This window comes from Anser anser (assembly GCF_964211835.1).
Source record: "Anser anser genome assembly, chromosome: 2".
Taxonomy (NCBI): Eukaryota; Metazoa; Chordata; class Aves; order Anseriformes; family Anatidae; genus Anser; species Anser anser.
This window is the reverse complement of record NC_139721.1, coordinates 117,785,890-117,813,533: the sequence shown is the minus strand read 5'-3', so window position 1 is coordinate 117,813,533 and position 27,644 is coordinate 117,785,890. Positions and strand designations below refer to the sequence as shown.

Genomic DNA, 27,644 nt, shown 5'->3' with positions numbered 1-27,644 from the left:
TTTTTAACCTTCTAATGATCACTGTAAAGCGCTTTAACACTGTAGAGATGGATCTTATAACACAAATTCTTTTTACACTGTAGCCACAATATAACAAAATTACTGCAGAGGAACAATGGGTATGAACAGAACCGAGTACCAAACAGGGAAGCTCAAGTGGACTTTATTATAGTTATTAGAATATACAGGGACATTAGTGCACTGGTTGGTATTTCATTTCTCAGATTCAATGCAGCAGCAGTCAGACGTTGAAATTGTACCAGCCGTTTCCTTTTTGTATGTTTAGATGTGTGGGAATTCTTTCAATCATCTTCTGAAAGATCCTTGAAGAACAGTGACAAACTAGGCTAAACAATTTCTTCAAAAACTGCTTGGCCTTTCAGGCAAATGCCATAGATACTAAACACCTTTAATAAAAAAAGTGATTAAGAAGTGCTTTCAACAGGGTGGTAGGACACTGATAACTGATTTTATCACCCCCTTTACAGTCTTTTAAAGTCCGTTCTATTCCATGATCTGGAAGTAGTCCTTGAAAACTTCATTATAACACTATTTCTTTATTACAAATATTTACATACTATATATTAGTACAACTTTTATTTCCACACTTTAACAATCCCATCCCTTGATGCAGTTACTATAAACCCTTGAGTGGTCTGGAAAGTTGCTATATCTGTGATAATATCATGATGTCCAACTGGTAGAGACTCTGGACCCTTCCGAGGGGTCTCATCAGTGGGCCCCATTTTTTGCTTGTTTTGAATTTCCTGTAAAGTAAAAAAAAATGTATTTAGAGAACGGTGAGATTTGCAAAGGGTTATTGTCCCTTATAGTAGCTTGTCAGCATATGAAGACCAAAAAACCCCTCTTCAAATAACAACAACAACAACAACAAACTTCCACCCTTTGATGGTTCTCTTATGATTATTCCTTGGTTCATTTCTTTTCATCATACACAACCCAAGTCTTGATTTGAACTGACATAACAGCTCATTAGGGAAAATCATGGTCATTTGTCATATTTATTTCAATAACACAAACTAATAAGATTTGATGTTCCTCAAGGGAAAAATAAAGGTTACAGCAACACATACATCTTAGCTTTCCAAGAGTTTTTATAAAAAACAGTTCAATAGAAGGAACATAAAAAAGGAAACATATGATGTGGCTTCTGCATGTGTTATTTGGTAAGCCTAATTTTGTCAGAAACAACTGTTGTTTTTTTTTTTTTCCTTTTAAAATAACTTTTTCCTAACTATGCCAAAATCCAACGCTGACACCATCCATTAAAATTAAGAGAGAATTGTAATTGAAGTCATCATGAAATTAATGTAACCCAGAGGGCCATCCCAAAGGCATGCTGAATAGGTATCTATCAAACAAAGCAAAAATACCTGAACCACCTCTGTGCCCTCAATTATCTTCCTGTAGTAGGAAACGGATGGGCAGTTAGAACTTCCAGCAACAATGTATGATCTCTCAGGGTAGGCTAGATCCCAAAACCTAAACAGAAAGAGAAAAAAATAAAGCTGTTAAAATTTTTAATCAACTCAATATGGCTGTTTGAAACCTGTCTTACTCTTATGGTGAAAATGCGTGAGACCAAATACTGCATGCTTTCCACACTTGGTGGAACGAAGATGAAGAGAAATTAGTATTCATATCAAGCTTAGACATGCTATTTTTTCTGTTTCTTGACATGCAGCCTATCAACTGCTTCACAGAACGGTACACACTGCATCCCAGGGAAGCACAGTTTTGCACTGCTTTTGTTGAGAACAATTCTTTCTGCTCACTGATGCTTGCTAGTGAACGCATCTTCAGCATTATAGTTTTGGCTTCTTGGAGCCTACTTATACAGTGCTTTGCAAAACTTAATACACTGCCAAGGGTAGAAAGGGAGAGTGTCAAACAAAAACGTTGTTGGTTTCATTACCTTATTTTCATGTCCGAGCCTGCTGTCAGTAATATGGGATTACCAGATGCTGGACTACAGTATATTCCATGGATACTGTGAGGGGAAGGCTATTAGGAAAAAAGAACATATAAAAAAGTACTATCAAAAGCTGTTGCCATGCTTCACGAAGTAAATGCATTCTTTACCATATTCATCCATACAATTTCCAAATATTTGTGACAAATGCCAAGTTACCTTGTTAACAGGCCACATCTTAAAATATTAAAGTAAATTGCTTCCTTTTGTTTCTTACAGTTCACAGATCAGTGTAATGAATTAAACCCTTCATAATGTAATTTCCAAGATACCAAGAAGTATTCTCAATGATGGCAAATAAGAAAGAATATTTCTAACAAAATCAGGCAGGTGAATCATATTGAGAAGCATATGGAAGCTCAAACTTTTACGTGATTAAGGCATTAAGGAAGGGATATAACAGCAGAAAACGAGCCTGAATCATGAAGTTTCCTGTCTGGTTTTGCAAAGCGGGTGACCAAAATGAACTGAACTTGCAGTCCTTCTAGTACGTACAAATTCAAGTTTAGGTGGATTCCTGATCTGCATTTACGATGTTTATGAAGAACATGGGGTTATTTTTGTGTATGTAAAGATCTCCCAGATTGCTCCTTCCCCAATTAACTCCTGGAAGCAGAGGAACTTCATGCTCTAAACTGTCAGTTAAGTGTAGCAGTGGCATTATATTACAAAATGAACATGCAAAAGAACAGATGCTTACGGAGGTACCCATTATCCCAGAAACTACAAGTAAAAGTAAGTACAAGATGCCATACCACAAATTTTTGCGTTGCTAAAAATCTTTACAGGCCTGCCTGGCTCACTGGTCTTGTGAGAATGTGACTGGATATAACAAGTGAACGTCACAAGTACATTCCACATGGAGTGGAAGATACCAATGAAGATTCCAGTTACACTAGTGTTTTACAAAGGGAATTTAATTTTGACAGCAAAACAATTATGGTGCCAAAATAAATACCAGGGCAAGTTGCTGGTGCAACTGGCAAGGCCATGGAGACAGGTAACTGTACTGATGCACAGCATGGAGTCTGAGGTTGTTCTGGCCCCAGCTACAGAACAGAAGTGGGAAGAGAAAAAGACCAGACCTGCAGTTCTGAAAGAGGCGGTGCGCTGCTGGCCCACAAAGTGAAGCGTCGATCACCAGTTTCCATATCCCACATGGAGACTTCATTATTGCCTTGAACAGCTACAGGAAAGATAATGTCAATGCATACAAATAAAACATGTGGCTTGGCTCTCACTACTCACTTTACTAACATGACAGAGAGTATGGCACAGATGCTCTTTACTTGCTCTCTGCAGCATTTGTTAGTCTTGCTTTATCAGCCATGCATGCATTTTGTTGATTTTATCCCTTGATAGCACTACAGTGCCTCCCCTTAAGAGAGCTTTAATCTATAACCCTTTAAAAAAGGTATTAAAAATTCATTGTTTCCTCCCTAGATAACTTCACATACTTCTTTAGGAATGATAGATGATCTGTTCAGCACTGCTGACTTTGGAGATTACTCCTGGGCAGTTAAGACAGGAATCCAAAGTTACCAAGTTCAGTAACTACAATGAAGTTTCACACCCATGTTTAGTGTAAAAAGGCAAAGAATTCTGTTAAAGGGACTGTTTACATGCTTGGCATCAACCTAGCATGCAAGGATTTTGAATAATATTCCAAAATGATTAACTCTGTCACTAATTTATTCTTTAGCAGAGAAGAAAAAACTAGAAAGCACAGAGTAGCTTCCTTTTTTTACATGTTTTTAAAGAAATTTGTTTAGGTCCCAGGGTGGTTCATTACTAAAAGTAGTCAAACCTAAGAAGCAAGTTTAAGCAAGATATGAAACTCAAATCGCTCTCATTTCATATCAACTTTATCAGCTTTGTTATTGTAGGATTAGTTTAAGCTACTTGTCCACTTCAGAATGTTCCTGACAGAAACACTTAGAAGTACTTTCCTTACGCACAGCATATGAGAGGGCTACATGCGGTGAGGATGAAGCAGCTGTGAGTATACCAGATGAAGACTCTCGGAAGTTTTTAGAAAGCTCTAACCCATGACACAGCTGGATCAGATTCAAGAGGCAGTTGGACATGGAACAACCTTTCAGTCTCTGCTGTACAAAGGCACTGAAGGCAGTGGCAGAATTTCCGTCAGCTTCGATGTATGGCACAAGATCGGGTTTTGTCTTTTAAAACATTTTGTCCATAAAAAATGATGTGTTAGCACACAGGGAGGGACGCTCACAAGAGTTGTAATGCTCCAGAAGATGAGAATTGGAAAGGCTGTCGTTTTCATAATGGCTTAGCACTAATTATTATTTTTTCCTCTCTCTTTTTTAAATTTAAAAAGCCAAGAAGGGCACAGTGGTAGAATACAAGTATGAACTTTCCCTTTTTCCTTTCCCCAAGCAAAGCACAAGAAAAACTACAAGAGAAGAAAAACAAACAAACAAACAAAGAAGACCCAGGGATTGAAGCAGAAGTTGAAACAGAAGCTTCTTTAATTACAACCTCTGGCGACTATGCGGTAAGTTTAAAATCTTTTTACCTGCAATTACCCAGGACTGATAGACAGGATGCATGAGCAGGCGTCTGATTCGGGCCTTGGAAGGATGAGAATGGCTGGAGATTGGTAACTGAAACCTCATGTCCCAGCATGCCATGGTACCATTGCTTGTGCCTGGTGAGAGACAGCTGTCTACAGTCAGAAGGACAATTACACACGTTTTTACACAGCTCCATATTGTTGTATTCTGCTTCTACGGAGATGGGACCTCACCCTCAAATAATTATAGAGCAGAATACTTCCCACAAATAGATCAGGAGGTATTTCCTTCCCCTTCTTAGAGAACAGCATATTCTAGTAAATCAAATCAAGCAGAAGCTTGAGCTACAGTTATTGTAAAATAAAACTAAAGTGGCGAAACAAAAAGCAGCTAGTAGGAAATACAGGCTTACCAATACACAGCCAGCATTGGTGTATGTCCACAGCAAATGAAGTTATGAGGCCTAACTTCAAATCATGTTTCAGTGTCCAAGCATTGCTGCTAGATCGCAAATCCCATCCAACCAGAGACCCATTAACTGTACCATAAGCCAGCACTGACTGCGCTCCTGAATTGAAGTGATGCATATCTACCACGCAGCCATCATCCTTCAAATCTAGAGACCTGGGTTAAAAAAAAAAAAAAAAAACTAAATTAGAAACAGATAGTACTCCCAAGTTTAAGACTCCTTTCAATAGCTAAGGCCAACCAGCATTGCCTTCACATTATTTCTCAAGGCATCTGCCTTGGGAACAACTTTCCACTCTTAGTGCAACGGATGCTTACACTCTCTGAAAACTCTCTGCTCGAAGAACCTGCAGGCCTTCTGCAGGCTAGTAAAATACTGTCGAGAGCTCTTTGCATGTTCTTTGCAGTGCTCTGGCTCTCTTTGTTTCAGATATTTCTCTCAGATTCACATTCCATGCTTATCAGATATTCATCTACCCAGAGTCTACAGGCAGGAACACATACCTGTTTTATTTTTTTCTTCTCCACTATCCTACTGCCAGAATTGTACTCAGTCACTCACTGTGTGTGCAAATGGGACCTTCTTCAGGCACAAACACAGTATACACCAAAATGGAAACATGCCTCTGGTTTGCAGTTTACACCTCCATTAGATTTTGCTTACTTCATTTATGAACTTAATCCCAGTAAGAGAGGACATTTGAAACAAAACCTTACTTTGGACAAAAAGCAGTCTTTGAGACAAAGGCTAGATTTGATGGAGCCTGGACGTGTTCCTCACTCATGCTGGAAGATCAAGCTGTTTAATCAGTGCCAACTATTCAAAATCACTTACATGGAGACAGGTAAGAAAGGTCTAAATCATCCCCACACATTCTACTAAATAGTGTCTTATCCCTCATATATTTGCGACCTTACTCCTCACCTTAAAAGCCTGGGACAAAAAACTGCAGATCTGAGGCCAAATCACTTATTGCTCATTTGTGAATAACCATCTAATGACCTCTAAAAAGAACCTCTAAAATTACTTTATAAATATTAACATTGTAACAGTGGAGGTAAGAAGCTACCAATCCCAGGGCATAAATAAAAGAACTGAGAAGTATTCAGACTGAGTGACTGTTTCAAGCTCATAATGAGTCCGGTGACACAGGAGATACCGATAACCTAGAGCTATAAATCCAAATCTCTCCGCTGTTGCTTTTCAACCTGTCTTTACGAAGCAGGATAAGATCACTGCTTATAGCCTTCCAGTACAGCCTGGGATTGATCAGCCAGCAAGAAGCACAGAGCAAAGACTCGTTAAGCGAGGGATATACCAACAGCTTGAGCTGTGTGGTGAGATTTAAATGCTGTAAGTACGTACCTGCTTTGTATTGGATGAATTTTAGGAGATTTAGGGAGCTTTGAAGCCTCAATACCAAGAAGCTGGATGGCACCATTATCTGAAGCTATAGCCAAATAATGCGAGCCTTGGCAGAATGTAAGCGTCTTGACATGTCCTCCAATTCGAGAGTATGTCAGAATTGATCTGAACAGTAAAAGCGGAGGGGGAGAAAAAGAAGAAATGTTTTCTAAGAGAAGTAATTTTTATTTACATTGCCACAAACACCACTGGCTCTTGAGAGAGCTCTGAGAATGTTTACTAAGTGTTCCAAAATCAGAAAGCAACAAAGCCAGAGTTGCTCCTGCAAGCTTAATTGTCCATCTTTGACCCTCTAGGCTATGACAGTCTCCAGCTTCAGCAGCACATATTTGTCAACTAACAAAATAGAATAAAAGTCTAACGCAGATCTGTATCAAATTATCATACTGTAGTTACTGTTACATAACTGATACTGCAATCTACTGCCCTTTTTCAAAAGTATTTTCAGACACATCCTCTTCTTCCAAAGATACTTCTCACAGAGAGTGTCAGCCTCATACCCCCCTACCTGTGTTTCAACCAACAATACAGCTTTCCTGCATCAAATATCAGTGGACGAGACAGTTTAGAATAAAGCTGATTTGTTGAAAAAAACACCCTCAAATGGCTTTAGACAGCAGCACCAAAATATTTTTATTTATGCTTAGAAATGAAGTCAAAGAGCCTGTAATTACAACTGTGAAGCACTCCCTCTGCTGTTTCAATTAATTAATGAAAGAAAAAGGTTTGCAAATGCAATCTAGTATTTTAGGCTTGCATGCCAAGAAAAACACCAGTATATTTCAATAATAAAATCTCCAATATAGCCACAAGTGATTTGTATTTCCTCTGAGCTCTAGTTTATTTTTTATTCTAAAGAGTAGCCCCCGTAGTCCTATGAGTTTTAAAACTACCTGGTTGTAGTGGTTTTTCCTTCCATCTTTTGGCTGTTCCAGATTTTCACTGTGCCATCATTTGAACAAGTAGCAAAAATGGAATGTTCATCAGAGACCCGAATGCGGTTCACTGCAGACTTGTGTTCGTGGAGGTGAGCTACCAACAACCCTTTGGGACGCCATCCTACAGGGAAAACAGAAAACCAGAAAGTTTGGGGTTAATTTTGTAACCTAACAGGAACAAGAAAATTCCCCTGATCTCAGACATACTGGGATACAGCTATTATAGTTCCAAAGCATAGAAGGCACTGAAAACACACAGGCAATGCATTTTAAAAGTTCAAGGCAAAAGCTTGTTCAATTCCGAACTGAAGTCTATTGGCAGAACTGAGTAAGTGTTTTCTTTTAGATGGGTTCTGTGCACATTCAGTGAAATTACAAAGAACCCTTCAGAACCCGTACATGCTGTAGAGAAACTAATGCACAGATCACCTGTAATCAGCCTATGCATACTTCTGTGCTGTGAATGGCAATCCCTTAAAAGCCCAAAATGCACATAGCGAGCAACACATCTGAGCAGGCTTATACCCCTGGATTGTCTGTAGAGTGCTTGAAGTGACAGGCTCAGCATTGCAGCACAAGCTACACATCAGCTTTATGTACGTAATAAAATGAAGTTGCAGCTCTTCTAAATCCCACAGAAACTTTATCCAAGCCCTTCAAAAAAGGAATTGAGGACTTGAGCAGCCATTCAGTAACTCTTGCCAAGAAATTGCCAAGATTTGTGTGATATGTTTCCTCCTCTGACATAAGCAAAGCAGACATATCTAGCTTCATTTCTAACAGGCATCTGCTTCAGTGAAGGATTAACAACAGATGAACATTAATGAGGTAGAGACTACAGCTAATTTCAGAGTAACACAGAAACTTTAAATATAAACATTATTAACAGACATAGACCTGTTAGAGCAAGTACAGAGGTAGGCCATGAGGATGATCAGAGCTGGAGTACCTCTCCTGTGAAGAAAGGCTGAGGGAGTTGGGATTCAGCCTGGAGAAGAGAAGGCTCCGGGGAGACCTTCTCTACCTTCAGGTACCTTCTAGTACCTAAAGGAGGTCTACAGGAAAGCTGGAGAGGGACTCTTTGCCAGGGAGTACAGGGATAGGGACAGGGTAGCAGCTTTAGACTAAACTAAAGATTTAGCTCAGATTAGACATTAGGAAGTCATTGGGATTGTGTGCACCCTCAGCAAGTTTGCAGATGACACCAAGCTGAATGGTCAGTCGATACAACAGAAGGAAAGGATGCCATCCAAAGGGACCTGGACAAGCTGGAGAAGTGGCCCCACGTGAACCTAATGAGGTTCAACAAGGCCAAGCGCAAGGTGCTGCAACTGGGTTGGGGCAATCCCAGACATGAGGACAGACTGGGAGAAGAACTCACTGAGAGCAGCCCTGCAGAGAAGGACTTGGGGGTTCTGGTGGACGAAAAGCTCGACATGAGCCAGCAGTGTGTGCTTGCAGCCCAGGTGGCCAACTGCGTCCTGGGCTGCATCAACAGAGGGGTGGCCGGTAGGGCGAGAGAGGGGATTGTCCCCCTCTGCTCTGCCCTCGTGAGGTCCCACCTGGAGTGCTGCATCCAGGACTGGGGGCCCCAATACAAGAAGGACGTGGAGCTGTTAGAGCAGATCCAGGGGGGGCCAGCAAAGATGATCAGAGGGTTGGAGAACCTCTGCTATGAAGAAGGGCTGAGAGAGCTGGGGATGTTCAGCCTGGAGAAGAGAAGGCTCCGGTGAGGCCTCATTGTAGCCCTTCACTACTTTAAGGGGGCTTATAAAAAGGATGGAGAACAACATTTTGCTCAGTCACATGATAGGACAAGGGGAATGGTTTTAAACTAAAAGAAGGGAGGTTTAGATCAGATATTAGGAGGAAATTCTTCACTGTGAAGGTGGCAGGCACTGGAAGAGGTTGCCCAGAGAAGCTGTGGATGCCCCATCCCTGGAGGTGTTGAAGGCCAGGTTGGATGGGGCTTTGGGCAACCTGATCTAGTGGGTGGTATCCCTGCCCATGGCAGGGGAGTTGGAATGAGGTGACCTTCTAGGTCCCTTCCAACCCAAACCATTCTGTGATTTTATGATTCTGGCACTCAATCCCTTCTGTGGCTGAGCAAATCAGCTGCTTGTACCAGGACCCATTATTTGATAAGTTCTAAAACTCTCTTCAAAAGACAAAAACACATAAATTAGCCAAGCTTGATCAAGGTTAGCTAAGTTCAAATGCTATCTGACTCTATCAGTTTCCTTGTAATTTTCAACAACTTCCCTTAAATTGATGTGGTAGCTTATACACCTAGCTATGTAACTTCATGCTAGATCTACCAAAAGACTTTAGCATCATAGTGTTGATCACTGCAAGCCTAGCCAGTACAGATTCTGCTAACATCTGAAATTTAAGCACATGAATTCCCATTAGCCTGGAATCTTCATAAGGGATACTCATTAACAAGCACATGCAGCGGACAATACCAGCAGAAAATTCTGAGGACTAATCTGGGTAAATTCCAAACTTGGAATTTGGAGCATCAAAATTTAAGTTGAGGTCATAGGAAGATGACAAATTTAAAACTGTGCACGTTTCCTCCATGGCTGCTGCCAAAGCTCTGTTCAGCAAAACCTGTGTGTTGCTCCTTTCTGGTAAAGAAAAGGGAACAAGAGGTAAAAATGGCTTTCCTTCCTCTCTGAAAGCAACAGTGTAGTATAGGAATACATCTGTTCTTGGCTGGGCACCTGTATTGCCGCTACAACTGCGGAAGGTGACAGGCCCCTTTGTAAACAAGGGCAGCTCAAACAGCTCACTCCAGTACGCGTGCCTGGTTAACAAAACCTGGCTGAGAGTTTAAAACTTTCACACAGGATGGCTGAAAATCTGGAGTCACTCCCCAGGTAAAAATACATTTCTCACCTTCCAACAGCATTTCTACCCTTGCTGAAACCAAGCTACAGGCTGTCACAGGATGGCACGTTATCTGCCACATATCCTGTTGTAAACATCCTGCTTCATAAAACTCTCTGGAACAGATAGCACACCCCGGGCTTTAGACGAGTGGTTTGGGTCCATTACTGGAAAAGTAAAGATCCAGGGTCCAGATCCTCTTTCATAGGTCATGCATATGTTTTGCTAAATAGGTGTTCTGCATAGCAGGCATATTGCCTAAAATTTCCTGTTTTCCTAATGTTTTGCATTTTTCCTTGGGATTAACGTGTTTTAACTTTTTTTTTTTTTTTTTTTGCCCAATGACCTCAGTGGCCTGTGATTTACCTGGAGGTGGAGGCTTGCTCTCCCACTCAGCATTCTCCATCATCTGCTTGGCAATTCTTTCTGCATTACACTGTTCTCGCTTTTGCTGAATCAGCTGCTGAAGTTCCGTTTTGCAAGTGGTGATGCGTAGCTGGTATGCAGATGGGGACACCGAACTGCTTGGTACCTGTATCGTCGGTTTCCTGGGTTGAACAACTGTTCCATCGGATGTCTGTAACAGATAAGCACTTAAAAATACATGCCTTACATTTTACAACAGTAAATGTTTGCAGAAGTGATTGGTTTTAATACAAATATACAATAGCAACAACATTATTGACAATTTCATATTTCAGATCCATCATGATACAAACTCAATCAAAAACTTTTGAAAACAATTAAAGAGTGAAAATTATTTATAGAAAAGCATAACCATTCAGTTATCCTACCTAGTTTGCCTAGTATGTTCTATATCCTATTTTTGTACACTCTTAAGACTGACAGAATTACAAATTAGCTCCCAAATGATTAATTGTTTATATTTGGCTTGAAAAATAAAAGTGGGAAGTGTTTCCATCTTAGTTCAGAGTGGACACTTATTTAAAGCTAACAGAAGTTAATTTCCAACTAGAAACTGAACAGACAGCAGAGCTCAGTGTCAAGGGACGCTTCCCCAGCCTGCAAGGCTCCCTGCCCATCCTTCTGTAGCCAGTACCAAGTATTACAGGTACAGGATGTCTAAAGGCAGCTATGATGTGATACACCAGTTCCTATTTTCCAAGTTAAAGTCATGGTATCTCATCTCTTCCTCACAACACGTATCAGAGCATACAATTTGAGAAGTCTTCCCTATCAGAACAGCTTATCTAACAATTGGCTATTACACAAAGCTCCATCCCTTCATGCAAAGCATACATTTGTTAGTAAAGCTTTTCTGTTCAAGTGACTAGACTTATTTCCCTCCTCTTTTAATTCCTATTTTAAAAATAAGAAGTTTAAAGTCTGCTACTCTGCTGGAGAAAAACACAAGAGAACAACAACAGTTTAAAGTAAGTTCCAAACGAAACAAGAATGCCACTTCCCCGTAGTCCTGCTCCACATTAAACTGAACATGTTAAACAACTGAATCATCTCAGTTTAAGACGAAAGATGCAAAGATGGTGTTTTTCAGCCATACCTGTGGAGAGGATGATAGAGCAGCACAAATGCCAGCTGAGGACTCTGAACGAAGTGGTTTCCCAGCTTGTATAGACTCAGGATCAGCCGTTTGCCCGTGTCCTTTGGGTATTGGCTGGGAGATGTTAGATGGTTCCAGGGACCCAAACATGCTTTTCCATTCTTCATTTACATTTGAATCTTGCTTTACGTGTTTTCTAGCTATAAGCAGTTGGGGCATGAGGGAGAGGAGGGAGAGAATAAATGCAGTGATGACAATATTCATCCAGGCTGGTCACTGCTTTCAGACTACATGTGAGATTAATGTTTACATGCCAATTTATTATGTATATAGTTAATGGAGAAAAACCACTGCTAGGTGGTTTAAGTTGGCTGACAGGGCTTTATGAAGCAAACAGAACATGTGGCAAGTGCTCTGTTTACACCTTATTAAACCTACAGTTGACTCATTCCAGTATCGTGAAATTTTGTATTTATAAAGCTACAAAATTAGACTCCATGTGAAAAATTCTTCCTTGCAAGTGTTACTCCATTATTGGAGTAAGTCTGGGATAAGTTTGTAATAGAACAGTAGATAAGTCAAATACAATCAGTTTTCCAACAAAATCACATCATCTATAGATTCAAGAATGTTATCTGTAAACAGGAAATGTATTTTCATCATTTTTTTGGAGTCATTAAAAACTGTAAAATACAGAAAGTGAAATGAAAACACGTGATTAGATTTGGATGAAATCAGTGAAGGAAAGCTGAAGGCACAAAGACTTTGCAGGCAAGAGTTTTGTGTAAAAAAAATCAGACCAAGCACATTCTCCACCTACTAACTTTTAAATCCTGCCCACTCCTGACTCCAGAGGATACACAAAAATGAAAAATCCTGTACTTATGTACTTTCCTTTAAAATTAGATGCAAAACATTTGCAGAGAATATCTTAGTCCTGGAAATAAGACGGCAGTAGTTACACAGTTTGCAGATATTTCTGGATATTTCTGTATTTTACATCTAAAACCATAGAACTTAAGAGTGGCATACAGAGAAGGGACCTACAAGTTTGAAAGAGCTAAGAGGAAGATCAAACATCACCTAGAAGAAAACAAACTTTTGAGGATACAGACAACTGGAAAAGGGTTAGCAGAAAGTGGATTTAAAAGCTGGACCAGGGAATATGAGAGGTGGTTTTTTTTGTTTTATTTTTGTTATTGTTTTCTAAGCATAAAGGAAAGCAGGCAACAAAGTAAAATGAGGGTGGACAGGCAGCTGAAGAACTCTAAAGCAAAAAAAGTATGTACTTAGATGAATGACAACACTCCTCAGTGCTAGCCTGTTTCACACCTATGCTTCAGTCTTCCCCATACCACCTCAAGAAAACATCCTGGATTTTCAAATTTAAAGAGCTCATCACTTCTTAAGAGGAAACAGAAGTAGTAGAAATGTGTCCTTCACAATTTACGCTTACTTACCATGGGTCTCTAGTCCTGTTTTGTCGCAACCAGCTAAAACAACCTGTGCATATTGCTACTGCAAATGCAATCTTATTTAAGTACTCTTACAAGCAAAATTTTCTTATATTTCACTGTTGTAGAGAGCATTCCAACACCTCATGTTTCAAATAGCAGCATGCTACAGAGAAGCTGTTCTAGATTTCCTTATTGCAAACTCTGTGAGGATGGTGAAAGTTATGTAGGATGAATTGCTGAGTAAATTAAAGACTTAGTTCTCTGAAGGAAAAACAATACTTTATCTATATAGACCACAAAATATACCAACCACGTTTGTCATCAGGCTCCTGTTTTGTTTTAACAAGATCCACTTGTCTGCCAGTTATTCCCAGAGCTGACAAGTCGATCACCCCTTTCTGACTGCTGTCATGCAGGTGGCTCTGATCCACTATATTGGCTTTAGCTTTATTTGATTTTAACATAAAGTCTTTCAGTGCTAATAGTTTGTCTTCTTCCTCCTCAGTCATCCCCTGCAGAATAAGAGAAAAGATGTTACTTCTTTTTTGAGCAAGAACATGAAACAAGGCATGAAGATGCAAGCAGCAGCAAGACTAATGACTGGCTCAGAAGTAAAGCTATCGAGCACATCCCCAGAACTCAAGACACCAGTCTATCATTCATATGATATGAACTTTGGGTAAGTTGCTTTAGTACATCTTTCTTCTTCAGGTAAACGCCTAGGAATGATGAAAGAGCAGAATTGCATTTAATATTGGATCACTGTCTGGTGCAATCTGCTTAATTGCCACCTCAGCTATTCTTACAGCCCACAAACCGTAGGAAACAAAATGAACAAAACCCAACCACACACACTTAGCTGCAGTCCTTCCTCTTCCCAGTTCTCACTGCTTTGTGTGGGTGATTCTTAGCATTCCCCTCTTCACATATAAACCTCAAAACTTTTCAGTTCCCTTTGGCTTTGGCACTGTTATTTGCATGTCTGTCTCTTCAACAAATGCATACTCTCCTCTACAGCACTCTACACAGCCTGTATTCTGTAATACTGACATATTGTCTATGTCAGAAATTGAGACATACAACTGAAGTCTATAAAAAGAGGATATACTTGGGAAATCCAGACATAAGGTCACCCTATTTCTGGTAGATCTTTTAAGACTCTTCCATGACTTCTGAACTCTTTGTCCTGCAAGCATATACAGAAATCAGAGAAGTCAATGGTTTGCAGGATCAGAACCTCAGACCAGGAGCCTCTAAGAGCATCAACTGCAGGGCTGCTGTAGAGACATACAGAGCCCAAAACTCTCAAATTACAAATGAAAAACAATCACTTGTGAAAGTAGCTTCTTCAGCAGCTGTGCAATGGCAGGGTCCTCAGGGGGCGGACAGTCAGGGAGAGCACCATTCCTCTTCTTCTGACGCATCTGAAGGTGTCGAAAGAGGCTTGTGATATCCTTTGATCTTAAGACATAATCAAATATGGAACGGCTGACAGGCTCTTTAAGTACACTTAGCAGAACTATTTCTTTGTCTATCTGTAATTCAAAAAGAGAAAACAGTCAACATAGAGGATATCCATATAGATATGGAGAAATCTAACAGTAAGTGCTGTAGTTCCATGTCTACAACAGTTTAACTTTTTTTCCTAGCCCACAAATCAGTAACTGGACAACTACAAATATTAATAAAAATAAAAACATATCTTCCTATGAAGGCTTGCTCTAAAAGCTACTTTTAAACTCTGTCCTGAGGAGATGATTTTAAGCTTACAATAACAACAACAGAATCATCACACTAGGACATCAAAATTATTGCATGTGATTACGCCAATAATCTAAATTCAACTTCTCTCCTTTCTTGAAAAAGAAATCTCTCATACTAGATATACCAGACTTCCTCAATTTTCTTTCCCTGTTCTCCCCGTAATCTCAGAATTTTAGCTTGGCATTGCTAAATGGAAGTAAGAAATCTACTAGTAGTACAACGCTATTTCAAACTCTGTCATTCTTTGACCTACATTTACCCTCTAAAAGTATCAAATAGAAGAGCTCCTGGATCAGTCAGATTACGGTCTTTCCTTCAATGTATACAATGGCATAAGGATGCATAAGAATGTAATTACATAATAATCAAAAGTATATTGCGAGTTTAGTAAACAGTCACAAGAAATCAATGGGTTGGGGCATAATTTAGAATCATTATCTGTGGAAATGCTTATAAAGACTGTTCATTACTATTAAAACAGAAAACAACAACTTTCAATACTGACAGGTGGTGATTCAATGTCTGGGACTAGAGAACATGTCTGAACAAATAAAATCTTGTACACCATTCAGGGTACTTGCAACCCCAACACTCCTTTGAATTCATGTTTATTTTAGTCCTTAAATTTTCCTGTTTCATGAGTAGGTCTTAAGATGATGGCGGCAAGGGAAGAGGGCAATATTCATGAGATAGACACCCCCAGTTACAGTCCTAGAGTTAGCCAAACCTAACTTGACCCAAAATTATGACATAAATGCTTATATAAAACTTGGAATACTCAAAATAGTTAATGGGATGGGGTTGAGACTGCAATTGTTTTTTCACAAGTGACAGAAAACCTCGTAACTCCAACTCACTCCTCATAACAGGCTGTCTACATGAAATACAAATTCAACATTAGTCCAAAGTGAGGATTTCTTCATTACAATCCAAGTCCCTACTTGCTTACTATATTTAGTGCTTCATAGCAAAGAAAAGATTCATACACTAAAAATGAAGCAAGAAATGAACAAGACAGATATTTATCAACCAATGCCTAAAACACAGCAAAAGCCATTCAAGGAGAGGAAAACAGAGAAAAATATTATTTTAATTAAGGTGCCGGCTGCATGATTTCCAAAAAAAAAAAAAAAAGGTTAAACACATGATGCACTCTTCAATGCAAGTACTGCGACTATTTCTTATCTATTTAAAGACCTGAGAGGAATTCTACAGGCCCTAAAGCTGTACACAGAGATGCCTACATAATTCATGTTACCAGCATTATGCAGGCCATTCCAATACATATACTGTTAGGAAATAACTTACTCATGCTGAGCACTTTGCTCTTAGTCTTGGGCAAAGCACACAAGTAGCACTGCAAAAACCACAAGCTAGCAATACTAGCAGACTGTTCATGTTTTCAGTGAGTGGGGCAAACTAGATGTTTGTAGCTGAAAGCACAGAGCACAGAAACACTTGTGTCATAGCCAACTTTTCATGCCTTTTAGACTTCTACAAAGTAGTGCAATATTGCAGCAGTTTGATTGCAAACAAAAAATTTGAGACAAGCCTTTCAAACATGCATGGCAATGGACATTCAGTCAACATTTGCTGAGATCAAAAAACTATCACCTCTACCCTTACTAGAAAAAAAATTAAATCTAATAACCAGGACCATGAGAATGACAGACCTAAGAATTATGACTGTTCGAGGTATATTCACATTAATAGTTGAAATATTACCTGTATTATTGGTTGTGTGATAAAAGGATTGAGGTATGGCATTAGCTTGCAGTAGACATCAGCAATGTTTAAATACTGTGCTACCACAGTGATAAAGCCCACTGCACCGTAACGTATCCAAAGATTAGGATGGCACAGGAAAGGTGCTGAAAGAAAATTAAGCTGTTAAAATACATCATTCAAATTAAAGAGAGAGGATCATCCTGTATATGGCAGTCTGTGATATTATTTCCTTCCCCTAGGATCACCCCACAGATTCAGCCCTTCCTCCTGCAGAGCACCAAGGTTGACACCTGAATTGAGAAAACTATTTCAGAGAGTTTACTGGGCCCATGGCACTCAGCTTCCTTGCTGTTGTCAAAAAGCATGATTTTCCTGTTTATTCATTTCACTTCCTAATTGTCAGCTCCAGATTTGCAAAGGAAACTAAACCAAAAATAAATGCTAACCTTAATCTGGGCAGTTACAGAGAACTGAAATAACAGGGGTTTTTTGGTTTTGTTTTTTCATTTTTAAGTAAATACTTTATTCCTTCCTTCTTCCACTTTCTTCCTTGCACAGTCGCTATTTATGTTGTAAGATTATTTCTAAGTTCTCTTGTTTGACTCAAAAGTCTGTCTCAGTTATGTGGGTTTTAAGAAGTTATAATCAAGGGACTGTATCCAGTCATGAGATATAACCACGGATCATCTGCCTCAAATTCTGAATGCTTTTGAAAAGTCGTAACAGGAAGAAGCAGACAGTTTCAAAAGATGAGTTGGTCTTTTCTACAAATAGCTTGTAAATGCCTAATTTAAGCCTGATGAGGAAGGAGAGGCCAACTCTGTATTTAAAGTTCTATAATAAATTGTAAATGAGTGAAATGCAATTTTATGGTGTTCAAAACAGGATGAGAAGGGATCATGTGTCGTCTGAAAGACTGGATTCCCCCATTCATCAAAGGCCAATGGGTAAGACAGTTCGCAAGTTATGTGCCTGACCAGCTTCCAGAAAGTAACTAGTGATCCGAGGTTGACATGAAGAATAAGAAAAGATCTTAAACCAGAAAGTTATCAGACTTAAGGTTCAAGTATTGTGTGTTGGTTTTTTTTTTTTTGCTGTCCTATATGAAGTCAGAGAAGACGTTTTCAATTTGTTCCACCAAAATGATTTTTTTTCTTTTTTTAAAGAGTTCTGAGCACTAATACAGTCCAACAAGCAACAATTTATTAACTTAATTTCAAGTAGACTCTAAAACAGTACAACAGGTTTGCATATCAGACAGCTAAGCTGACTGAAACTTTATGCAGTACTAAGTTTTCTTTAATAGCAAAACAAGGTTATCTTCAGTATTCCAACTTACCAATATCACAAGCAAATTCATAAATATGGGGCTTTTGCAAGAGGCCTAACTGGCACATACAAGTAAGAGCATTCAGGGCCTTATAAATGACAAATTCTTCAGCATCACTGAGACCTTGCTGAAGCAGAGGTTTCAGTATTGACGAGCTCTGCCAGCCAACATAAGCAGCAACACCTGAAACATTAACAAAACAAAAAGAAAGCACATAAAAATCCAAAGTAGCACTTCCTTGCCTTTCCTCACCAAAGTTTATAATCTCGATCCTCTGGTAGACAAGGAATCGATAACATTTTCCAGGAAGTATCAAAACAAGAAATATGTGCATATATTGAGACAGCAATGCAGAAGCAAACATCAAAGCCTCAGTCCAACAAAACTGTAAACGCGCAAAACGCAGGATGTGCGTTAAAATTACTTAGAAGACCAGGGATGGTCTTCCCTGCGACACAGATTATAATCAGAGATTAAAAAAAAAAGTGTTAAAGATTAGGAAGGACACATACTTATTTCTAATCTTATTTCAATCTTTTAGATTGACCAGCACCACATTGTAATAAGACAGCATAACATGAAAAGTTAAATGGGATGATTTAACATTACTAAATCTACCTCTTCCACTAACCCCAAGTTAAAAAAAGGGCTTTTAAATTCATCATTGCTGATGTTCAAGTATTTATTTTTAGAACATCTGAAGAGACATACGAAAATAGAAGATTAGCCATTTAAAAAAAAAAAAAAGGAAGCTTCTTTCCATTCAAATTTAGACCAATATTCTGAAAGCTGTTTGACAAAAACAGATTCCTGTGCCTGCAGAGGTCCCAGACATCAGGCATGGATGTAAACACACAGCTGGCCAGCAAAGTCTGAAACAGCAAGGCTAAAACCAGCTGTGCTCCTAAAGGGTGAGAACACAGTGCCTGCAGTTGTATGTGGAAAGGACGAAAGAGCACTGATGAAAGATTCTGGTGGCAGGATTTTTTGTCTTTCAAAAACTTTAGCATTTATTTGTTGTAATTTAAATTTTTCAATTAGTGGCTTTAGAAAGATTTAAAAATAAACTTTAATTTATGTGGGTTTTTTTATGTTAATCTAACCTAGCCTTAAATGTGTCAGCCTCATTTGTATGAAATATTTGGACCAAAAAAAAAAAAAGGATATTTGTATTTACATTGTCTCTTGTGTACTCCATCAAGAAACATTTATACACAGTAATTCAGCAGGTCCTTTCCTAAAAATTATGCACTTCTTTAATAAGAAATGACTTAACAGTTACCAAGATATGCAAAAATAAAATTTATATTTTACCTCTCCACGCTGGCTGAAAACATACACTTACCTACAATGCTGTCAAAGAAAGCTCCTCGAAGATGCCAGTCATTCTTATCATTTAAGAAAGTGATCATATGAGACAGAAGAACATCATTGGCTTTTTGACGTCCAAAAAAGACACAGAGGCGTGTTATTCCATTTTCCATTAGTGTTTGTTTCACAATATTCTCTGGGTCACTCAGCAAAGTCACAACTTTCTGCTGGACCATTTCATGCAACGCTTGCAACTCTGCAAGAGCAAACACTTGGATAGGTGAGAAACAGCATGTGCACATATACTGCTTGTTGCTAAAGGAGTTACGCTGATACATCACCCTGAAAAACACCCTGAAGAACTTGCTGAGATGGACAATGCCACAGGATCCCAACAGTTCCAAGGACTGGCATAAAAAGACTTCAGACTAAGCAATAGGGTGGTGGTAAAATCAAAAACTATAGAAATATGAGATACTCTTCCCAGAAAAATGTAATTCTAAATTTGTAAAAACTTCAACTCGGATGAACCAACTCATCTCATATATAGGTGAAACGCAGATGTGAAGAATCATTAGAAAAAGTCAGCACCAATGTTACAACAGTAACCAAAGTACTTCAAAACAATTATGTCTTTACATGTTTATTTGACTGCCAGTTTCCAAATTCATGAACTGAAAACAGATCAAGGCTGTATTTTTACTTAGGTATGTAGATTAGCTTCATTAAGGTCAGAGGGAAATAAACAATACTCCAAAAAGTACTTCCAATTTCATTCAATACTAGCAGTTACCCTAACAACACTGACAAAACAATTTGAAAGTGACCTCACCCCTGGCTTCTATTCCATGATGCAATTGAAAAATGAACCACCTCCATTAAGTGGAAGTAATAATACTGTTAATGCATAAGCTCATACTGAAAGCCGTACAAGGGAGGTTCTCAAGCAAATAGCACAAAATTTTCAGATATTGCTATCCCAGCCTTGCAGGAGTAATTACCATTTGCCCACAGACAGTCACAAGACCAGTTAATTTGCTTTCTAAAACACTGTTTGTCAGTCACATAGAAAAGTTGCCTTCTGGGTTCAAATTTCTCAGGCTCAGTTTCTGCAAGCATGAAAAGAACAGAACTAATCAAACTTTTCTTCCTTGCATTACTTCTTTCATCTCCAAGCTATTTTGAGGAATAGAGGACAGTATCTCTTAGAAACATAGCCTGTGAGATGGACCTTCCTTTCTTTCATGCTTAAGCAATTCTCAACACCCAATGGCTTACATGAAGAACTGAAAGGAGCCCTTTTTTTTTTTTAAGGCATTGTTCTGCAACTATTTAAAACATAATTGAAGCATATATTTTTCCCTGACAAATGGAGTATGCACGAGCCATTTACCATTACAATTAGTCACAGATCTATTCTGGGCTAAGTAGATTAAAGTGACATGTTTTTAACCAAAAAGCTCTTCCCAATTTAGAAAAGTTGCCCAGCATTATTCAAGAAAACTATGTATCACTAAAAGGCATTGAAGCTGACACAAAGGCCAATTATTTCTTAACCCTCCTTTCCAGGAGAGAGAAAAAAAAAGCCATCCTTAGAACTTTAATTCATTCTCTGTGCTATACCACAGACTGCCATGTTACTGTCCAATGACATCCACATTTTCAGCATTTTCAGACAAAAGACAGACAAAAATTGCCAGGCATATGAACAGAAGGGAAAAAATGACTGAACAATACACTACTATGATTATGCTAGAACTTGCCAGATTTTTCAAAGCTAACCCTGCCTGGCACTTCAAAGGAAGTGGTATTTGGAACACAGCCATCTTTACGCAGCTAACTTATTTATGGGACCATGAGTGAAGCAGGATATACAGCCAGTCAGTCAGCATCAGAGTCAAATACCTTGAGAATTTCTGGAGAAGAAAAGTGTGCTACTTTATTTATTTTTGTCTTTCACAGCGTTCAGAACAGAGGTGTCAGTTTCTGCATGAAGCTGTATCAGATACACTTTGATACTGGTTGAGGCAAAGCAGTCTTCTCATTTAATAGGAAGGCTAACCTTCAAGTGTTGAGTGAAATCAGAACTAAGCAGGAGCTTTGACGTATGATTTGCTGTTATAAGCAGGCAAGGTAAGTAGACATGACAATACCTGTGTCATAGTTATCACTAGGCTGAGATGTTTCATCCATTTCTTCACCATTTGGTTCATTTTCCATATTCAGGTTTTTCAGCTGGACTAACTCCAGAAATCTCAGAGCTGTTTCTGCCAACAACGCTATGTTTTCTGCAGAGGAAAACATTTCGGTTAAGAATTGTTCTGCTTTGCCAATTTACACCCTTTCGATGATCCCTTATGAGAGATTAAAACCACTCAGAACACCAGTCACGATAGGCAAATAGCACTGAAATTACACAGCGTGTTCTGTTAACCCACTTCAGGGACTCGTGTCCCTGACCACAGAGAAGCTACTGAGTACATCACACAGTAATGTCATGTAAGCAAGTGGAAAAATTGTAAGGATATCAAATGTAACAACAACTAATTTTAGTCTTCTAGAACTAGCCCTAACCACTACCTAATCTCAGGCTAATGACTAAGTAACCTGATAGAACTTAAAGGCCAATTAACCCAAATTAACAACAACCCAAACCAACAACAAACCACCACACCAAGATATGTACCCTAGGGAATAACAACAGGGCTACCCTCGAGGGCTGGATTCCAGTTTTAGGACATTCATACCCATATCTATCCATGGGATTTGGCACTATTCTGCTGTGTTTGGAAGCTGCCGAAGCAACCCAAGCTATATGGGTCAGGCCACTGCTGGCACAGGAATAATCCCGTCAAGGCTTAAGTCCCACTTAAGCAGTCATTCTGAGTCTCATCCAAGACAACACCAGCATGCCAATGGAGACTGTACACAGCCAGATCAAATCCTGTAAGTGACCAGTCTGACCATGTCCAAAAAGTGTCCTATGGTAACACAAGTTAGCTCAAGCATTAAGCTACCTTACATATTTTGTTATTTACTTATTGAAATATAATTGTTTTCTTAAAAGAAAAGCTATTTGAATTGAAGGCAACTTAGCCAGATAACCACCTACAATTCAAATAACTGTCAAATTTCAGAAAATACTCTAGGTGCATTGAAAATAAAGTCAAACTACTTAACATAAAAAGAGAAACTCTGTTTAAGCAGATGCAATTGGAATCTATTGAGTAGTGAAATCTGCAGCCTTTTTGCAATTGTAGAAAAAGGAGATGGCATTTTATTTTTTTCCATTTCAGTTTATTTAACAAGCTCAACTTTATATTAGTTAAATTAGAATTTTATTATGAACAGACCGGAATTTTACAAGATTTAGTTTTGGTTTTTTTTCCTAGCCTACAAATAAAAGCGAGGCATGAGAAAAATGTTTCTTTCATAAAGCCCTAAATGTGGAAGACCAAGGTGAACAAAAGCACCTGGTTCTATCCACTACCTATACATTGCCTTCAATAATGAGCTTTATCAGTTTATTTAGTTTAAAAAAAAAAAAGACAGCCAGCCATCATCTTCAACTGACTTATGGATTTGTAAATTTTAAAAAAAAGGTAAAAATATGCTAGTCATAGCAAATAAGGGTAATTGGTAAATAGAAAATAGAGGTATCATTACAAAACTTCTTCCTGAACCACCAGAATTCAGATAACTGAATAAAATATGAAGAAAACATCTGCTAAGGTCTAAGTCAATCTATTACATAGCAAATAATATGATTTCAGCTCCAAGTATCAAATTTCACTCTGTGGGAAAATAACTCTGAAGCATAATAACGAAGTGATGCTTTAAATGGAGTTTCATATTTATTCGTTTCAGTTGGGCTACTCCAAGCAAACAGTTTGAGCTAATGAAATGTCAATTACTATAAATTTATAAAAGCTGCAAAGGGTGGGTAAGCTCAGAAAGCCCTGTTCACATACTTAGATACACATGGCTGCTTGGACAAGTGGTTTTACTCGTTACATTCTTTTTTATCTAGGGAATAGATGCAGGGCTGCTTCCCTGAGCACAAGGCTCTAAACTCTGACCCCTTACCTTAGCTGCGAGCAGACCTGCTGTGTGCTACATTCAGGCCCTAACCCAAAATGAATATACACATTCTGCAAGTTCTTTGTACATGCAGAACCACAGAGAAGAATGAATGTTAATTTATACATATAAAAGAAAATCATCTAGCAAAGAGCAAATGAGTTTTGCCAATTATTTTACATATAATTATTTACTTCGGGCATAGACCTACACTAGAAACTCATTTGATAATACAAGCCAACTCCCATAAATTATTAAGTTGCTGCCACCCCCTGAATCAGTTAGCTTAGGTGAATACAGGTATCTTTACCTGCAGAAATTTCTGAGACTTCTGGGGAGATTCACTGAAATAGAAACAGCAAGCTGTGTGACGATTTTGAGTAGCAGAGAAAACAGTTAAGGAAATACAGAAAAACCCAAGATTTGGAGTTTTGACTGGATTTCCTCTTACCAGCATATGCAAGTCTGACGATAGTGGCTTCATCTTGGGCCAAGTGTGCAATGCCTGGCAGGATGTATTCTGGATAAATGTTAATATCATTGCGTGGCACTTCTTTGACGAGAGCAAGAACTTTAGTTAGTGTCCTCACAGATTCTGCCCTCACCCTGGGCACAGAGTCGTTGCTGAAATGTAACAGATAAGGAGTAATACGATCCAGAAGAATCTCTACACTTAATCTTGGTGCTAAATGAAGAATCAGTTCCAAAGCAGCCAGTTTTGAATCACAATATTTGAGAGTCTGTAAACAGGAAGTTATCACAGACACTAGAATAACCAGCCCATTCTCTTTTGTCTCTCCCTCGGCTTTCTCTGTGCGATCATGCCCACAGAGATTGTGAATGATGTTGTCCAGATCTTTACGTATGACCAATATACGCTCATCTGCCGATACAAATGTTTCCTTGGCAAACTGGGCCATGTAAGGCTGAAGGAAAGTGTAAAATATTTCAGGAAATGCATTGTTACGTTGCTGTTTCAAATAATCTTCAGCTGCTAAACGTTTATCTGGCTCACGATGGACCATCTGAGTGACCTTGAGAAAGGCAGAAGCAGGAGGGAGCGGGAGAGAAAGATTAAAGGTTTAGACATTTGTAATGAAAAACAAAAAAAAAAAAATCAACAAGCAATTTGTCACCAATGTAGGTGAAAAACTACACACAGATTACACAAATGGTTCTACTGCTGTAGTCCATCCTTACCAGTTCTCTGATACTGCGGTCTTCAATTTTGTTTAGAACTTGATCAGGGGAAAAGAGGCCATTTCTGTAAGCCAAAAGTTGAGATAAATCAAACATCGGTACACCTTCTGTGAAGAGCTCTGCTATTACACAGCCTGGAAAAAAATAGTCAAAGATATCAGAGGATTATAAGCAGACATTTTAACTTTGTTTCCTATATGCAGTTAAGAACAGAACCTGCATCAATCTTAGCTCAATTAAAAACAAGGCAAAGAAGCTGAGAAATTAGCTTGTGGAAATGGGACAGTATTTCCACCTCCAAAACCTGGCTTTTGCACTTGATCCCTGAAATGTCTCCCAGGTATTCTATTTCAAACGTGCCAACAGCAGAGGAGTTTGCAATTAGGAAACATGAGGCACTGCCAGCTGGAAAATACAACACCAGAAAAGGAACCCACATCACTGTCACATGGAAGAAGAGTGCCAGTAAATCAAGTGTGGACCAGGCAGGAGGTCAAAACTAAGTGGCCCTTTTACAGAAGGTAAAGGAATAACCTCTACTTCTGCAGTGATGCTGGGGGACAGCATACATTCACTCAAACAAGCTCAAAAGCGCAGTGAAAAATGACAAAATTACCAAACGCCCTCCCCCTCCCCCTCCCCCCCCATTGTGTATATGATACATGTCTTCTTCAAAGGCTTGTGTCCCATTCCTGCAGTTTATTCCCAATGGTCAGCATCCTGCTGTATCAGTGGAGCAGCCTGGAAGTTTGGCTGTAAGAGCAGCTGGTAAAAGTGCAGTAACCGTTACCTTTACATCCAGATTTTAGTTATTATTATTATTATTTTAAATAGGCCAAACATATGGCTTTCAAGTTACTCAAGACAAGCCCGAGACTCAGGACAGGCTCCTACAATGAGGCTCTATCAAGTATTTGTGAGAAGCACCATGAGAGGAGCTTACTGAGTTATCCAGCTTCCTACTTGTGGGAAAAAATGAAACAAGAAGGGGCTTCTAAAGTCAACGTTGCCAAATTGCACTGAAAACTGGCACAGTCCCCAGGCAGGTGGATCTTAGGTGTGCCACTGACTGGTTCCTCCTCTTGGGTCCCATGAGGCATACAGTATGCATCCCTGGGACCTCAGCCACCTGAACATGATGATGTGCTTAAGTTATGTAGCTTACTCTATTGTGTCTGTACTTTTTCTGTGAATGAAAGGTTTGGCGTTCAGTCTTAATGCTTAAAACAAGCAAGTTCTTCCACATGCTGTTCTCTTAAACCCACTGCAAAAAAGTTAAAAATTGGTTAAAAAGAACCAAAAAAAAATCCACCCAAAACTTTTTCTGCACCCCTGACGTACAACCGTTAAGAAGACACTGATCTCTCCAGATCAAATACCTGCAGAAAAGATATCCATTGCACGTTTTAACTCCCCTCTCGTTCGCTGATTGCTATTTGCCAAGTCCACCAAAGGGGTTGAAGGATCCCGAATGTTCTCCAGCTCTGTAGCAAACATACTTCCATCAACAAAGCGCTCGGGAGCAATGTAGCATGTTCTCCTCCGCGACGTGTCGAAGAAATAATTGAAGTCAGCGGGATTGTCTTCAGGAAGATACGTTGGTTTAAAACTGGCAAAGTCAGTGAGAAGAACCCAGTTCCAGCTGGTCACCATGATGTTCTCAGTTTTAATGTCCCCGTGGCGGACCCCGGATTTGTGTGCTTGGTCCACCGCAGTAAGGATCTGGAAAGCGATCCACCTTTTTTCAATGTTATTGAGGAATGGCCTAGTGCTGATCCGATCGTAAAGGTTGTCCCGTACATACTGTCTGAAAAGCATGGCAGCCTTTTCGGACAAAGTTGCTTTCTGAAAGGGGAGGCAGTTCTGCGCCGAGTGTAACCTTATCTTCAGCTCCTCCAGCTCTTGCTTGTAGCTCGTTAGGGGTAAAGTCGGATCCTGGATCGCAAACACCTTCACAACCACCAGGCCCTCCCGGTGCTTGGCTCGGGCAACCTTGAAGAAGCGGGTGCTGCCCAGGCTCTTGTCGTATTCGAAGTCGTGGATGTCGGAGAAATAGCTGTCCACCGACAGGATCTGCGAAGGGGCGATACCAGCCAGCTGGTTCCCCATGACGGCGCACCGGCGGACGGCACCCCTCAGCCTCGGGAAAAAAAAAAAAAAGACAATTCACACTATTTCACACCGGACAGGCCCGGGCCGACCCCGGCAGCATTCACAGCTCAGCTCCTTTCCCCCCACGACCCCACGGAGCCCCCGGGCCGCCACCGTGTCCCCCCCACCTCGCGCGGGCCCCGCCGCCACCGCTCCGGCCCCGACGCGGGCTGCGCCGCTGGGGCTTTTCCCCACAGCGGTCCCCCACCGGCAGCGGAGCCCCTTCCCCAGCGCTCACCGGCCCGGCACGGCTCGCCCTGCCCAGGCAGAGCCGGGACCCCCCTCCCCGGCCGCGGTTTGGAGCGAGGCGGGACTCAGGGCGGCGGAACCGGCACCATGAGGCGGGCGGGGAAGGGGCGGTGCAGGATGTGAGCTCACGGCGCCGCCATAGCCGCCGTCCCTCTCATAGGGGCTGCTGGGGTTTTGGTTCTCTTTTTTTTTTTTTTGCCTTTTTGCTTTTTTGACCATGGTTGTATTCTCCCGAGCTCTGTCCTGGAGAGTTTGGACGGGGGGACCTGAAGGGGTCAGCAGCTACCGTGCCGGTTGACAAGCAGGGCTCTTCGTTTTTACCCCTTTGTTTTGTTTCTGAGGCCAACAGGGCTGTTTGATTTCCTGGGGAGGAGAGGAGGAGGGCTTAGAGGCTCAGGTTTGGTGTGTTAAGGATGACTTGCCACATCCCTGTTAGCCCTTCCCATGCAGTTACCCCAAGGAAGGAATTCCAGGCTTTAGTCCTTCCCTTTCAGGCACGGCGGAGTGAGAGGGGAACTCGTAAGGTGCTAAAAATGCTGCCTTCCAGTTTTCAAGGAGGGGTTGCAACCTTGGCAAAAGCTTTCCTGGAAAGGGA

The 27,644-nt window shown here is 40.0% G+C and overlaps 1 protein-coding gene across 1 annotated transcript; it reads right to left on the bottom strand.

Annotated features, from left to right (window-relative positions):
* Nucleotides 1-147: 147 nt before the first annotated feature.
* PIK3R4 (phosphoinositide-3-kinase regulatory subunit 4) lies at nucleotides 148-27,398 on the bottom strand. The gene is made up of 20 exons (XM_083823148.1): nucleotides 27,039-27,398; nucleotides 26,029-26,789; nucleotides 24,650-24,783; nucleotides 23,901-24,483; nucleotides 21,523-21,657; nucleotides 19,404-19,625; nucleotides 18,068-18,241; nucleotides 16,726-16,871; nucleotides 14,568-14,771; nucleotides 13,547-13,748; nucleotides 11,780-11,979; nucleotides 10,624-10,834; nucleotides 7,321-7,486; nucleotides 6,368-6,532; nucleotides 4,946-5,157; nucleotides 4,536-4,667; nucleotides 3,079-3,179; nucleotides 1,937-2,025; nucleotides 1,395-1,503; nucleotides 148-767 (listed from the first exon to the last, which is right to left on the bottom strand). The coding sequence occupies exons 1-20, from the start codon at nucleotides 27,266-27,268 to the stop codon at nucleotides 597-599; spliced, it is 4,347 nt and encodes a 1,448-aa protein (XP_083679274.1). The 5' UTR covers nucleotides 27,269-27,398; the 3' UTR covers nucleotides 148-596.
* Nucleotides 27,399-27,644: the final 246 nt, after the last annotated feature.

What these genes read in the sequence shown, in the direction of transcription:
- PIK3R4 (XM_083823148.1), bottom strand. Translation starts at nt 27,268, where the DNA reads ATGGTCAAAAAAGCAAAAAGGCAAAAAAAAAAAAAAGAGAACCAAAAC. An exon ending in TCACACAACCAATAATACAG is followed by an intron (nt 14,772 to 16,725) that starts GTAATATTTCAA and finishes TTTGAATTACAG; the next exon opens with ATAGACAAAGAAATAGTTCT. An exon ending in AGGGCACAGAGGTGGTTCAG is followed by an intron (nt 768 to 1,394) that starts GTATTTTTGCTT and finishes TTTACTTTACAG; the next exon opens with GAAATTCAAAACAAGCAAAA.